The sequence below is a fragment of the Aspergillus homomorphus genome (genome assembly GCF_003184865.1).
Source record: "Aspergillus homomorphus CBS 101889 unplaced genomic scaffold BO97scaffold_2, whole genome shotgun sequence".
In the NCBI taxonomy this organism is placed as follows: domain Eukaryota; kingdom Fungi; phylum Ascomycota; class Eurotiomycetes; order Eurotiales; family Aspergillaceae; genus Aspergillus; species Aspergillus homomorphus.
In genome coordinates this window covers 513,109-528,136 of record NW_020291888.1, presented here as the reverse complement: position 1 = coordinate 528,136, position 15,028 = coordinate 513,109, and the positions used below count along the sequence as shown (strand labels likewise).

The 15,028-nt window shown below is 54.1% G+C and overlaps 4 protein-coding genes across 4 annotated transcripts; 2 read left to right on the top strand and 2 right to left on the bottom strand.

Moving 5' to 3' along the window:
• Window positions 1-347: 347 nt before the first annotated feature.
• BO97DRAFT_474819 (vacuolar protein sorting-associated protein 54) lies at window positions 348-4,061 on the bottom strand. Its single transcript, XM_025700358.1, has 3 exons — window positions 3,655-4,061; window positions 764-3,596; window positions 348-715 (listed from the first exon to the last, which is right to left on the bottom strand). The coding sequence occupies exons 1-3, from the start codon at window positions 3,872-3,874 to the stop codon at window positions 523-525; spliced, it is 3,246 nt and encodes a 1,081-aa protein (XP_025555966.1). The 5' UTR covers window positions 3,875-4,061; the 3' UTR covers window positions 348-522.
• A 310-nt stretch (window positions 4,062-4,371) lies between these two features.
• On the top strand, window positions 4,372-6,955 carry BO97DRAFT_360252 (MCM DNA helicase complex subunit MCM5). The gene is made up of 4 exons (XM_025692350.1): window positions 4,372-4,554; window positions 4,609-4,735; window positions 4,797-6,202; window positions 6,260-6,955. The coding sequence occupies exons 1-4, from the start codon at window positions 4,418-4,420 to the stop codon at window positions 6,750-6,752; spliced, it is 2,163 nt and encodes a 720-aa protein (XP_025555965.1). The 5' UTR covers window positions 4,372-4,417; the 3' UTR covers window positions 6,753-6,955.
• Window positions 6,956-9,502: 2,547 nt separating this feature from the next.
• On the top strand, window positions 9,503-10,677 carry BO97DRAFT_420202 (uncharacterized protein; the record flags this gene model as incomplete). Its single annotated transcript, XM_025696632.1, has 2 exons — window positions 9,503-9,617; window positions 9,686-10,677. The coding sequence occupies 2 exons, from the start codon at window positions 9,503-9,505 to the stop codon at window positions 10,675-10,677; spliced, it is 1,107 nt and encodes a 368-aa protein (XP_025555964.1).
• Window positions 10,678-11,201: 524 nt separating this feature from the next.
• On the bottom strand, window positions 11,202-13,691 carry BO97DRAFT_402432 (transcription factor TFIIIC subunit TFC1). The gene is made up of 5 exons (XM_025694502.1): window positions 13,317-13,691; window positions 12,948-13,257; window positions 12,823-12,900; window positions 12,660-12,768; window positions 11,202-12,592 (listed from the first exon to the last, which is right to left on the bottom strand). Exons 1-5 carry the CDS (start codon window positions 13,455-13,457, stop codon window positions 11,260-11,262), a joined length of 1,971 nt encoding a protein of 656 aa, XP_025555963.1. The 5' UTR covers window positions 13,458-13,691; the 3' UTR covers window positions 11,202-11,259.
• Between the last annotated feature and the right edge of the window lie 1,337 nt (window positions 13,692-15,028).

The following is a 15,028-nucleotide window of genomic DNA, read 5'->3' as shown; positions in this document are numbered from 1 at the left end:
TTCCCCACGGAAGCCTTTCACTCAGTGGGTTATCCGAGATGGTTTGGATTGGAGTTCCGGGGATGCCGTATGGTTGGTGGGCTTATGATTGACGCGGTTGTGATATGATGTTGATGCTGTATTTTTATTACCCCTTTTTTCTTATATACGGGTGAAGATCGTCTGGTTACGACTGCTTCCTGGTTAGGGGCTATAGATTAATGGACGTTGTTCATTGGGTTATCCTTTTTTCTTCGGATTGCTGTAGGTCTTTGGTAGGTCTATGCTAGGAGTTGTGGTTGTTATTGTTGTTGTAGAAGCCTATGAATTGTGTAGGGCGTGTGTGGTGGAATGGTATATTATGTAGACGAATATGTGAGTTGATGAATTAAGTATCTATATGAAAGAATTGCCTCTCGAAGCAAGGATTTCCTTGACTGGGCACATGCACATGGTTATGTAGTCAGCTTCACAGCCGAGCAAGACAGGGAATCTAGACTATATATGACTGCGACACGACAGGCGTATATACTAACCAGCCAGCTATCGCTGGCTCCTGCCTGTATCGGTGGTCTCGGACGACCCCTTCGGCGAATTCCCACCGGCCGGACTAGAGTCTCGTGTCTCCGCAGCAAGGCTCTTCTGTTGCACCAGCTCGAGGAGACGCTGTCCCAGGTCGCCGAAGCCGTCGATCTTGCTCAGTTTGGTCTGGAAGTGCTCCGCGTCACGTTGCAGCCTAGAAGGTTAGCGGCGTCGAGAAATCGTCGGAGAAAGCGAAACTTACCGTTGTTTGGCCGCCTCCGAAGTCACCTTGACCTCGTCAAAAGCCTTCGTCCACTGCTCGCGGTAACTCTTGAACACAGGGTCCATGATCATCATTACGGTCATGTCGGGAAGGTGCTTGCTCAGAACCCGATGTAGCGTGCCGGTCTCCTTGGCCAGGGTCTCCATGTAGGGGCTCACCGCGTGGGATCCGGCCGGCGCCTCCCAGTCGATCTTCTTCATGGCGTTTACATGCGTGGCGGACCGAGAGCCCATGATGTCCACCAGTTTCTCGTGGATGCCGTTCTGGTGCTCCTGATACAGGCGCTTGACTTTGTCGAATTCGCCCATCAGCGGACTCGACGGTGCATGTCGCCGGACGAATTCGCGAACATAGGGCACCAGAGCAATAATGAAGCTGAGCGCCTGTGAGGACAGAGCAAGGTGTTTGGTTGTGATGTTCTTGAGGCCCGCGCTTCTTGTGGCGCCAGCACCCAGGATCAACTGCGAAGACCGAGAATTGAACAGCTTCAGCGACTCCAGAAGCCCGGGTGCAATGTCCTGCATCATACTGGGTATATTCGCCATGAGGAACTGGAACTCTTCAATGCTCTTCATCATGGCGACGCCAGACTCGGTGAGGATATACTTTTGCTCGTCGATCACCGCGCTGCGCAACTTTTCCTTGCCTGTACCGTTCGCTGCGGGTGGGTCTGCAGGTTTCTGTTCCTGGCGTCCGTTCGGAGACAGCCAGATCTTCGATGCATCCGTCCAGAGCTCAATCTCCCGCGTGCTTGCGGCAAGTATTCGGTCGAGGATGGCGTTTTCGGCTTCTCCAAAGTCGCGTGCGTCCCATTTGTCGGAGTCCATGACTTCAACGATGCGGCGCCGTTGACTGTCACCGAACCGATTGATGTAATCTCGAATTTGATTGCCCACGACCGTCTTCAACGCGGTGCCGCCTCGCCCAGAAATCGCCTCGCACTCGTCCGCAAAGAGCCGGTTCAGTGTAAAATACTTGAGAAAATCCTCCATCGGCAATTGCGATGTCTGTTCGGAACGAACTTTTAAGACCTTGACCACCTGAGACTGGGCGATATCGACCGCCTGACCGAGGAGACTAGACATGTCCAGAACCTGCAGGATCTCATCCTGCGCCATGATAGCTGCCGTCCTCTGTGCATCGAGCCCAGGAGTAGTAGGGCCTTGCGGGTTTGGGCTTGGGGGACCGGAGCGGACACCCAGCGGCATAGGATTTCCCAATCCACTGGCTATATCGAGTAGGACTTTAACTTGGACGCTAAGCCTCCGCAGAGACTCACTTATGCCGGTGTACACTTTAGCGAGCATATCATAGGAGTCTTGGGCATCCAATGCGCGAAGGTTGCGAGCAAGTATAGACGACTTTTCTTGTTGGCTCAGCTGCTGAGATTTGTGCGTGGACACCGACACCACCGATTCACTGTCGTCATCACTGGAACTGGGCATATGTTTGCGGATGAGACTCTTCATCTCGCGCAGTACCGCTGTCTTGAAGGAGGTTGCCGCCGGTGTCGTGTGGCGTACGCGAGCAAGACCGGTGAGGTGCGTGCGAAGTTTGGACCGCAGCTGTTCATCGAAGTTCATATAGGCAGGGGATTGCGCAGCGCCAGAGCGTGCGCCACGTTGCCGCTGAAAAGAAAATCCCCATCTCTGTAGCGTAGTATCTAGCGGTACCTCCTCAACATGTTGCCTCAGGTCACCGAGAAGGTCACTTAGGAACCGGCTCTCGTAACCGCTGCCAATGCGCGATCTCAATTGATCCAAGTCCTCGGAAGCACCCTCTAACGCTTGCAGTCGGCGAAGGTCGACCGTTCTTCTCGGCTGTTGTGGTTCTTCGTTTGTCGTAGCTGGACTTGCAGCATTTTCCCCCGCCATCAATCTTTCCACTTCCTCAAGACCATCAGCAGCCTCTTCGATGTCCCCATTCTCGACGAGTGCTTCACACCGGGAGACTGACTCGACCACATCGCGAAGCTGTGCCACAGCATCAGCCAACATGCGAACATTTTCTCTCCTTCGTCTCAGGTTCACGATCTTAAGGCCTCCTAAAGCCATTTCCTTGTCAATTTTCTGCAAATCCTTCCGCAGAACCTGGATTCGTTTCACCGAGTCAGCGGCCTCTGCATGGAGTTCACGCAACGACCCAAGTGCGGTGAAGAAAGATCTGGAAGCGGTCGAAATTGACGAAATCAGGTGGATTTCGACAGTGTCCATGTACCACGAAAGCTTTTCTTGCAAGATGGCATTTGTGGCGAGAGCCTTCCTCCCTGACTCTATGGGAGCTCCGTTCTCTGATTTGTCCTTTGGTGTAATAATTCCGGACTTCTCCGATACCACGTCAAAGGTTCGCGGGTTCTCGAGATGGAAATCATCCTCAAAGTATACAGTTGGTATCGTGGATAAGGGGGTGACAGCATGGCCCCGACCGCGGCCAGCATATGACCGCCTTCTGCCCCGAGTATCGTATGGGGAGGTCGCTCGAGAATTGTTCGACAATGTCGACGGTCGGCGCTCGCGCGACCTGGGCACCAGAGACTCCGACTCTTCCGGCTTGGGCGAAGCCTTACCCCCTCCCCGCAGTAGCTGCGAGTCCTGATCCGTGTTGCTCTCTTTGGCTTGCTGAAAGGCATCATACAACGACCCAACTTGAGACAGGTATGATTCGAACACTTTGAAGTCCACATGTGGGATGTTGGTCAAAGTGACAGGGGGGATATCACGAGTCGTCGGGGGTTTGTATCCGGCGGTGGCTACAGCGGTATGGGGCACAAGACCGGTGCGGACAATGGGAGGCTGAAGGAGAGTAGAGATTGCTATCCTCAACAAGTTAGGTTGAGATTAATGCTCTGGACAAGGTCACAAGGGTCGTACCATTTTGTCCAGACTCGGCGATAGATCCATGTCGGCTGGAGGGATCGAGAATTCCTCCAATGCTTGCGATCGAGCTTGCGGTCGACCCCCTCCTTAAGGGGTATCTTTGCGATGAGATCCGAGGAGATTCAATCTGTGTGAATGAGAACTGAGAGAGAGAAGGCGTTGAGGCCCCTGAGGCCAAGCTGTCAATCGACTTCCGGGGACTGGCAGAGGACATGTTGATGCCAATTTGGCGACTCCCGAGTCCCGCGGTCTCCGTACTGTTGGAAAGAACGCTATCTAAACATGACAAAGTGGACAACTGCGGTCTAGCACGAAAGGCAAGGCCAGTAGCACGGAATCAGGCCAAATAACTGCTGTAAAACAGGAAACAAGATTGAGGGTTAAGAGAGGAGAGGTCTTGGGCAAATCTTGAAGCAAAGCAATTGAGTCTTGCTGCAACGTCACCCAGCTTCATCTGATACGGGGGGTTCATGATAGCTCGAGCCCGATCGGGTAAGGCGCCAGGCCCCCCGGGATGAGGATGACAAAGACCCCATTGAAGACCTCGGAGTCCGGGGCTAATTTGTTCCATTCTATAATAAGTTTTGGCCTGAGGCGAAAACCACTTAACGCGTGAAACCGACGCGACGCGTTACATTCGTGTGCCGTTGCTCAGGAAGATATTTGCAGTCTCTCCTCGCAACGGGATAGACCGAAAACCTACACACCTCATCACAACTTGCCCCCCCCCCCACCTTCTATCACTGCCGTCATCACCATGGATAGACGCACTCCCTACACCTTGAGCGTCCTCGCTCCCAGTGTTGATGGTGTTGAAGACTCTCGCAGTCAAATTCGAATGAAATTAAGGGAGTTTGTGTTGGAGTTTCAGTTGGATAATGCTTTTATCTATCGGTATGTTGGCTTCCGCCTGATATGCCGAATCTCGATACTGACTTACCTTCGTAGGGATCAATTGAGACAAAATGTCCTGGTCAAGCAATATTACTGCGATATCGATATCGCGCACATGATCTCATACAACGAGGAGCTGGCCCACAAGCTTACCACCGGACCTGCAGATATTATCCCCCTCGTAAGCCCTCCGACTCCTTCCTACGTCGCAGCCGGTGCTAACAAACTTCACTACTCGCCAGTTCGAGGCAGCCCTTCAAGAATGTACCCAGCGCATTGTATATCCTTCACAACGAGACATCGAGCTCCCACCTCATCAGCTCCTGCTCCATTCGTCCGCGACGCATATCTCGATCCGAGACCTCAATGCCACCAATATCTCGCATCTCGTGCGGATCCCGGGTATCGTCATCGGTGCCTCTACGATATCATCCAAAGCTACCTTGATGCACCTCCGATGCAAAGCCTGTGGCTATACCGAGAATCTCCCGGTTGAAGGTGGATTTGCTGGTATGCAGCTTCCCAGGAAATGTGGTCGTCCGCAACAACCCGGCGATCCCACCTCGGAACCGTGCCCGCTTGATCCGTATGTCGTCTCGCACGAGAAATGCCACTTCGTTGATCAGCAAGTCCTGAAGCTGCAGGAGGCACCCGACCAGGTCCCTGTGGGTGAGCTTCCTCGCCATGTTCTCATTTCAGCCGATCGCTACCTCGCCAACCGAGTCGTGCCTGGTTCTCGCTGCACGGTCATGGGCATTTTCTCCATTTACCAATCCTCCAAGGGCGGAAAGAAGGACGGAGCAGTCGCCATCCGCAACCCGTATCTGCGGGCAGTCGGTATCAGCACGGATCTCGATCACACCGCCAAAGGCAGTGCCATCTTTTCTGAGGAAGAGGAGCAAGAATTTCTGGAACTCAGCCGTCGTCCCGACTTGTACGATGCCCTGGCACGGAGTATTGCACCATCGATCTATGGAAACCTGGATATTAAGAAGTCGATTGTCTGTCTGCTCATGGGTGGCTCGAAGAAGATCCTCCCCGATGGCATGAAACTCCGTGGTGATATCAACGTCCTCATGCTCGGTGACCCCGGTACTGCCAAATCTCAACTACTCAAGTTCACAGAAAAGGTGGCGCCGATCGCAATCTATACGTCTGGTAAGGGATCGTCCGCGGCGGGTTTGACTGCTTCCGTACAACGTGACCACGTTACGCGCGAGTTCTACTTGGAAGGAGGTGCCATGGTGCTCGCCGATGGTGGTGTCGTCTGTATCGATGAGTTCGACAAGATGAGGGACGAAGATCGTGTTGCTATCCACGAAGCCATGGAACAACAGACCATCTCCATCGCCAAGGCCGGTATCACCACCATCCTCAACTCCCGGACATCTGTCCTGGCCGCAGCCAACCCCATCTTTGGTCGTTATGACGATCTGAAGACCCCGGGCGAGAACATCGATTTCCAGACCACCATCCTGTCGCGTTTCGATATGATCTTCATTGTACGGGACGATCACGAGCGCAGCCGCGATGAAAACATCGCCAGACACGTTATGGGTGTTCACATGGGAGGACGTGGCATTGAGGAGCAAGTTGAGGCGGAGATCCCCTTGGAGAAGATGAAGCGTTATATCAGCTACTGCCGCACGTATGTAACCACCTTCATCCCCAAATGTTTTTCGAACAAAGTGCTAACTCCTTTCAGCCGTTGCGCACCCCGCCTGTCTGATGAAGCGGCTGAAAAGCTGTCGTCCCACTTCGTCACAATCCGAAAGCAGGTCCACCGTCATGAAGTCGACGCTGGCGCCCGGTCATCTATCCCCATCACAGTCCGTCAGCTCGAGGCCATTGTTCGTATCACCGAATCACTGGCCAAGTTGAGCCTGTCGCCCATCGCGACGGAAGCCCACGTCGACGAGGCCATTCGCCTCTTCTTGGCGTCGACCATGGATGCCGTCAACCAGGGCGAGGGCCAAGGAAGCAAGGAGATGATGGAAGAAGCCAGCAAGATCGAAGACGAACTGAAGCGCCGTCTTCCCATCGGCTGGAGCACGAGTCTGGCGACGTTAAAGCGCGAGTTTGTCGACGGAAGAGGATACACCGAACAAGCCCTCAACCGCGCTCTGGTGGTCATGCAACGCCGCGACACCGTCCAGATCCGCTCCGGTGGGGCGCAGGTGTATCGACACGGTGTGTAAGGATTTCCTGCTTTCTTGGTCTTTGTTTCGGGACAATGTCAAATGAACGGTCATGACGGTTTCTTTCTGATTACACGTTTTCTTTTGGCGGGGATATCGTTTCCATACCAAATTGGGCTCGGGCACAGCGCGGATGAACGGTGTATATGGCGCATGAGTTGTTTCTCTGGGGTCTACGAACCCTTCTATCTCTCTATTAGAACAATCAATATAACGCACATAATATCTAAGGCACGCACATCGCATGGGATTGTCTGTAAGCCAGCATGGTTACCCATCGAACCGGCGAGGTACATTACTTTCTTGACCACTGCAGTCAACGACTAGCACCCTGCTAGGACGGAGCTTGGCTGTCTTGCAAAGGTGGAGCATCCTCCCCTCACCTCCATCTCTCAGACCAGCCCAATGACCTCTGCAGCCTGCGCACACCGAACTGGACAAGCGCCTAGGAGGTCGGACTCGGGACTACGATAGCACACTGTACTTTTGCACGATGCAAGGTTGCGAATCAGCCCGGATTCCGGACAAGCACTACCCTCGTTGACAGGAACCCCTAACAGTGATGTAGGAAGCATGGGCTGCTGGCTGTATACAGCTCTCCGTGCTATGTCTGCGTCTGCACAGATACTGGCAGTATCCAGCTCCTTACTATTAAGAACTTCATAGGAGGAAATCGGTGCACGCAACCCTTACCACTCGGGGTCGAAGACCGTACCGCGCAGACACGCGCTACGCGGTTGGAACCACATTTGATAGGCTACTGGTTCTCTGACGGGCTTGGAGTCTATCGCCCTGCCGCAAAAGGAGAGAGATCATGCTGCAGAATGGCGACGGTGTCCTTTGCGGTCAGTACCGACAAGCGATGGGGCTGGCCCAGTGACTGAGGAATCACCGAGCAAAAGATATGTATGCATGTCATGAACAATCCGTAGTTACTTGCTGTCGCGAGGAATGGAATGTGAAGTGCCACACTGCCCACTGCAGAAGAAGGAGCACATGCGCCGGCCGGCCGGCGGGGCGACCAAAAAAGAAAAGCTGAGGAATGCTTCACGATCATCGCCCCGGCGCGTCGCAAATTACATGGCGCCTTGAGCCTGGGCCTGGATTGATTAGGATTACAAGTGCAGATAATTATAGAAAGCTAGGTGGAGGCGATGTGCAGCGAGTAAGGATGTCTGGCGGTTCACTGGCTTTTAGGGGGGTCTCCGTGTTTCAGCGGAGGTTGGATTGAGACCTTGGGGAGGTTGAAACGGGTGCTATCTAGGTGAGGGGAGAATCTTGCTTGAGGTTAGAGCGCGAATGGTCTGCATTGAGTTCGGTTGGTGGTATAGGTTGTGGCTCTGAAGACTGAAGAGTGTGGGAGTCATAGGATGACGATGGTAGCCGCCGGCAATAGCGCCGCATTCAAGGGATGCAGCGGGTGAAACATGGGATGGAGCCGATGTCGACGTGGTCCACTATTGACGGACACGCGACTGAGTTGCCAAGCCAGCGAGCGCTATGGAGCTAAGCAGACTAGCTGGAGGACTGGTGAAGGCGCGACGACGAAAGAAGGGTCGTGATGGCAACGCGTTGCAGGGATGGATGATGGATGGAGGGCAGAAGATCAGTGGGGAGGGAGGCCACCGTTGTGCAACGCCCGAGTAACTGACTTCATCGTGCTTTAGAGTTTCTGTAGCCAAAGGTTTCCCAAGCCACTAGATTAATATTGTTGGATAGTGGGAGGTTGTATTCAACTCACTCAGAGCTTGGGAGGGGTCGTCGCCAACTTAATTGAAAGCTGAACGCGACGCGCCTCGAGGCGGACGTGTAGAGACGGGACTAACTACAGTAGCTGACTAGACTAGGAGAGAATCCATAAAAACCGGGCAAATGGGCAATGGGCAATGGAGAAGAGGAGAATGGAATTGTCTCAACAACCAATAATCCGTCAATAATGAGGATGGTAGCCTTGCATCGCGGTGATTAATGCCTGGAAGTAACAAATTCAAGTAAGCTCAAGCTAACTTACAGTGAAAGTAACTTGGAAATCACCCAATGAATAAAACACGAACCTGACGCGACTCCCGCATTCTCGACGCCGAAATCCCCACGCCTGCCTACTTATACATAACTACGGATTACTCCTCCTCCCCTTACCACTTACCACCACCCAACTCTGCATGTTTCGTTTCTCCTCCCACCCTCCTCCTCCCCCCTTCCTTGTACTTTTCCACTCCCCTACCGTTCCAGTCAATGTGCAGACAGGAATGACCTGCTGAATCTACGTGAGAGGCGTCAACTTAACTCAGGCCTACCTTAAATACTCTACCATTACAGACAATTCCAGAGTTCCTGCCCCCCCAATCAATCCCACCCTTGCCTGGATCAAACTCTTTATAACTCCCTCCCTCCGGCTCGCTCGTTTCCTTCCTCTGTCACATCCCGCTCTAGTGACTTGGCTGGCTCCGGTAACGAGATCGTGGACAAGCTCGTATTAACTTTATTGAATCATTCATCGACTGTTTACTGTTGTTTACTGTCGATTCTCTTAACTAATCCTGTCGATCACCCTCGCTCGACCGCCAATCATCTTCCACCCTCCCCCACTCCACGTTCAACCAAAACAGACTCGTCGTCTTTCTGTGTCCACGTCCATTGCTCGATTCCTTGCCCGGTCCCTGGCTGTCACCCGTACCTATTTTTACATCCCGAACGCTTCCCAACTTCGACATCTCTTCAATTGAAATTGGAATCGGTAGCCATTGAAGATGGCCGCTCTTGCAATGACCCCGACCGCTGTCCGCCAGCCTTTCGCCAGCCTGGATGCACCTCGCATGCGTTCCTTGCTCCGGACCAAGCTGAACTTGAAAAACAAACAAGATGGTATATTCCGACCCACCATTTCCACACTATTCACCGACTGATCAGGATGCTGACTTGCATACGATTAGGAGCCCTCTTGTCCAAGAAGACCCAGCCAACAATGGACGCCGACTCGGAGAATATCGACCCAGTCACTCTTAAGCTCTCGACCAAGCGAAAGCGCACTATGGACGACGACGACTCCGAACCATCAACCAAGATTCCTTCCAAGCCATACAAAAACTCTCGCGTGGTTCTGAAGACTGTGGGACCCAGTGTTACTCCCCGTATGCCTGCAACTCCCACCAAACCCATCCTGACCACCCCCAAGTCGGCGCCTGTCCTCAAGCCTGCCGGACGGTCGCCTCAACCGAAGTCGTGCAAGTCCTCTTCCCGTCGTTCGACCATTGCAAAGAGCCGGCCCGAATCGACGAGCCGGAAATCCGTTCACCGTCCCTTCTCTCTTGCTGCAGCCTTGTCTGGTGCCAAGGCGAAGAGCCAGCCCAGTCCCAAAGCACCGGCCTCGTGGGCGTTCGATATCTACGTTGATAACGAGCAGGAAGAGATGACGAACCTGATGCAACATTCCACCTGTGTCCTGGACATTAATGACCAGGAAGGAAAAGTGGAGACCTCGGTTCGAGGCAAGGAGAACATCCCTCCCGCGGAACTGGCCTTGGATCTTCCGCGCTCTCGCCAGCAGGAGTCTCCGGCCGCTGCAGCCCGCAAGTCGGTCATGATGGAGGAGTCTCGTGCTCCTCTTGGAGACCTGAACGCCGCCGACTATTACGGCGATGACTGTCATGCGTTCTCATATGTCGTCGTCTACGATGACGAGGAGACAGCTGGCGCCGAGAAGAAGGCGCCCGCCCACCTTTTGCCACGCACTAGCCCTCGGTCCGTCCCCAGTAAACTGTCGAGTGTCTCTTCCATCTCCGCCTTGCTTGAGGCCACCCTGCCTGCCGAGCCCAGCACCAACGCCAAGTTGGAGCCAACAGAAGCTGAAATCGAGATCTGGGAGAGCGGCAGTGCTGCGGAAGAAGCAGCCGAGGCCGCCGCTGAGTCGTTAAATCGCGCTTGATGTGCACTTCATCGCAAAAACCAAAACCGGTGTCATTCGTTCTGTTGTTGAATTGTTCTTTGTTTTGTCATTTTGGCGTCTGGAAATCGGAGACTCTGCGCTGCATCATATGGATACCCTACTGGCTACTGTCATTTTGATTTTCTTTTTCTATGTTGGATCTCTACCTGCTCGACCTATATTCACCACGACTCGACAACCGTCCCCTATCATGTTTACCGTGCCCGCAATGACACGCAATGTCGCGGGCCCACCTTAACTCGTCCACCTTGATCATACGACCTACACCGCCCGATCCACTGTTGCTCGTCTGAGGCTGGAACACTCACAATTATTATATCAATCTTTCCTTCGATCATCATTTGATGAACTCCTGTGTCTGCATGCATCAACTAATGACCAGAGAATGTGTCACGTCGTCTAATGTCTTATACGAACTCCGCACCTTGACGATCTAGTTAGCCTACAGTAAGATTAGATAGCTACAATACAATATATACAATCTCAAATTCACTTGCACATTCGTGATATCTAGGCTACCTGTAATGCTTGCTTCAATTTTGTAATTCCAACCCTTCGGCATCATCTAAAGGCGTCGTCGTCCTGTTCACTTTCGCTCCCGTCTTCATCCTCGTCCTCATCGTCTTCATCTTCTTCGGCCGCAGCCGACACTGCGGCCGCCGCCTCCGCCGCTTGAGCTTCCAGCAACTCCTCCTGTTCAAAGGCCTCTTCCTCGCCTTCACTCAACTCCTCGCCTACCTCCATTTCTTGTTCCTCCTCCTCGTCGTCCCCACCAACCACATCCTCCCGAAACTGCACCCGCCGCCCCGCCGTCCCTTTGGCCCCGGGCGTCTCCGCCGCTCCCCTCCGACCTGTCTTCCTCGCCGCCTTCTTCTCGGCCGCGGCCCGCTCCCGGAACTCCGGGGCGCTCTTGATGATGGAGCGCACCTCGGTGGCCATCATGGTACTCTTCTGCGTGGCAGTGGCAGGGTCGAGCCAGAACTCAGTGTTGATGGTATCGGGCGTAGCGACGTCCGGCAGCGTGAGGATCTGGTCGAAGTCTGCGTCGTCGGTAGCGCGATCCTCCAACAGCGCCAGCACCTTATGGCGCATGATAGTCTTGAACTTCGCGAGCGTGCCATTGCGATACCAGCCATCGTGGAGGATATCGCACTGCTCTCTAAGAAACCCTTCGGGCTGGGGGTCCGACGGGAACAGGATCGCACGCAACGTCGGGTCCTGGATATCGCAGTACATCCACATGCGGCCGTCGCGGGGTAGGGGCGGCTGGCCGGTGAACAGGTGCGTGTCCGTGGGGAGCAGGCCCGGCTGATGCTGCGCCTGATCCTGCGATGACCCCGTCGGGTCGAACTGCGGGACCTCGTTCGGCCGAAAGTACGTGTGTCGCCGCCCCCCGCCGCTCGGTACGATCGGGTTTCCCAGCTGGTTGTTGCCGCTGCCACCGCCGAGGTAGCCGTCGCGCGCGACGTCGGCGTCCCGCGGCAGGATCCGGAACATCAGCGTCTGGTACTTGTGGTTTTCGGGCGAGGTGCGTGGGTCGTGCGCGAATCGCACTATTGCGTCGCGCCACGGCCCCGATCGGAAAATGTAGCCGACGTAGGGGATCGCGTGCCGCAGCGCGTACCGCTTCTCGACGCTGGGGAGCGCGTTGCGCAGTCCTCGCCGTGTCCAGGCGGGACGTGTGGCGAAGAGGCTGTGTAGCTGGGTGATTGTTTCTTGGAGGGTTGGGTCTAGTGTCTCGATGGGGGGGCAGTTGTCGCGGGGTTGTGAGGGGACGGTTGGGATGTCGTAGGGTACCAGGTGGGTGAGTACCTTCACTGTGCGCTGCGTGTTGATCGTGGTTATTTTGCCGGAGTTGTCGATGGATTTTTGCATGGTTGGGTTTTGACGGTAGCTATCGGGGTTGGTGGTGGTGGTGGTTAGTTGGTTGGTGAGGTTGGGGGTCTGGGTGCCGGGCTTACATGTAGTTGAAGGGCATGTCGCCGTGGCTGAATGATGGTGGCGGGATGATGTCCACGTTGGACGTGATGCCTTTGGTCATGTCGATGTCGAAGCGCTTCATTTTCTCGTCTGCATGGGTGGTTAGAGTGTTAATATTGGTGTTAAGCGGCAGGCTCGACTTACAGTCGAACGGCAAGATATGCTCGCGGAACTTGTTGGCTAACGCGCTCGACGTCGTCGAGAAGACAAAGTCCGGCATTCCTGACTTTGTTAGTTCGCGTTTCTGTTCAGATAGCAAGCATACGCACCGCGAAACACATGAGTCCGCTCGATCATGCCTACCGGCTCGACTTGATACCTCCCGACATTGTCCCGGAGGCTCTGCAGCACTTTCCGCGCGCTGCGTCGCTGGGCTTCCACGTTTCCAGTGGAGATGGCGACTCCGGTGAAGGGCTCGTCGGAGCCCTTCTTGCGTTTGCGACCCGTGCGCTTGGGCACCGTAACCTTGACCAGGACGTTGTTGGCCGCCGAGCTGATCGACTTCATCGGCCGCGACATCGCATCCTCCGGCCGGAGGAAGAGGCTGGCCGGGGTGTCGGCCTTGGGAGGGTTGAGAATCTAGTCCGCACTGTCAGATCATTGTGTCTTGTATGTTGATTGCAGTGGCGTCGGCTTACTCTGGTGATACCTGCATCGCCGCTGAGCGTGTCCAGGGCTTTGTCGACATTTTTGATAATCGCGGGATGTTCCACGCTGACCATGCGACGAGGCGGGATGGAGTAGAACGGAGCCGTTCTGGACCCTGTATGGTCTGTCATGGCAGCTGGATCTTGGGTTGGTCTGGTATGACGTTTGATGGTGCGGTTATAGATCCGATGGTCGACCGCGTGCCTCGATATATTTTCGGTGGAGCACAACCCAGAGTATGGAACGGAGATGCGCCGCACTCAAAGTGACGTCAAGAGACAAAATTTGCGATTATTGTCTCCCACAAAGAGCATATTCTATCTGGTTAATTGGACCAATACTGCAAATATTACGATGCGGTCCAGTATACTCATACTGGGATAAATCGTCTCCTCCATTGCGGTGAAATGTGAAAGTGGTGGGAACTGTCCGTCCATCACGTGATCGGCATCACAATCCAGGGGAGAAAAACTCCTCCCGAACAAGCATCGCAAAACCACAGCTGCGTGAGTCTGAAACAGACTAGATTCTCGGCAATCTCGCTCGGTACTCCGATCGCATTGCCTGGAAAGTCCACGCTGGAAACCATCCGATGATGAATGATGATGATGATGATGGAAGATAAATATCATGCCTGGTATACTGTAGTTTTGTAGAAGCAGTGCAGTACCTCTCACATTGCCTGTTCCTCTGGAACCAACCTGCAATTGTGCTGCACGGCACCAACCACCACCAACCACCACCAACCACTACACGCTGTCCGAGCGCTTCTTCTCTTCTCAGCCACAGCACACTGGCAAATAATGACCTTAACAACCTGAGCCTCTCTCTCCTCTCCCTTCTCCCCCCTTCCGGACCTCAAACTTTCATACTCCTCTCCCATCCATTTGACAGCTACGCTACTCTCCCCTACCCGCCTCGTGTCTTATCTGGTCTGTCAAACCCGTTGGAGATCATTTAATCTCATTTCATCATCATCATCATTATCTGGTTCATTGCCCCCTCCCCCCTCGTGGAATTGTGACCGTGCCAACGCGCCTTAAACAGTTAACCTTCCCCCGGGGCTCTTATTGCACCCCGCTTCCTAAGCCTACCCGCTAAGCGACCACGGCAAAGGCGATCGATTCCACTTCCCCCCCAAACCCAAGCAAAGCAATCCTGACCGACTGACTGGCTGCTGCTCCTCCCTATACCGCTTCCATTCGCGCCAGTGCCAGACAGACAGACAGACGGACGGACGGACAGACAGACAGACACAGGCAGCGAGAGTCCGACTTCAGTGTGCCCAGTGTGAGAGATCCTCCTCTTTCCACTTTCCCACCCACACCCACCCCCTCAGTCTTCTCAGCTCCAACTTCTTTTCTAAGGTAAGTCCTGCAGCTTATAGTTTCGTGTTCCTTTCCTGCGTCCCGATCCGCTCCCTGATTGTTTTCAATCTCTCTTCGCCCCCCACGGTGCCTCTATCTCTTCTTCCGCCTGTTCTCTCGAATTGCCCGCTTCCTACCCGGTGCTGCGTTTGCGTCCCAAGGATTCGATCATTCCCCTCACCATCCTCATTCTACTACGCACCTCCTCCATCAGTCTCCCTCCCCAAAACTTGACTCAAATTATCCTTTGAAATTATCGCCTGTCTCAGCGACAAAAACAAGCGCTATGCTACCGTTGTGTTGTGGCTGCAAATGCTCATGTGGTCATTCCTAGG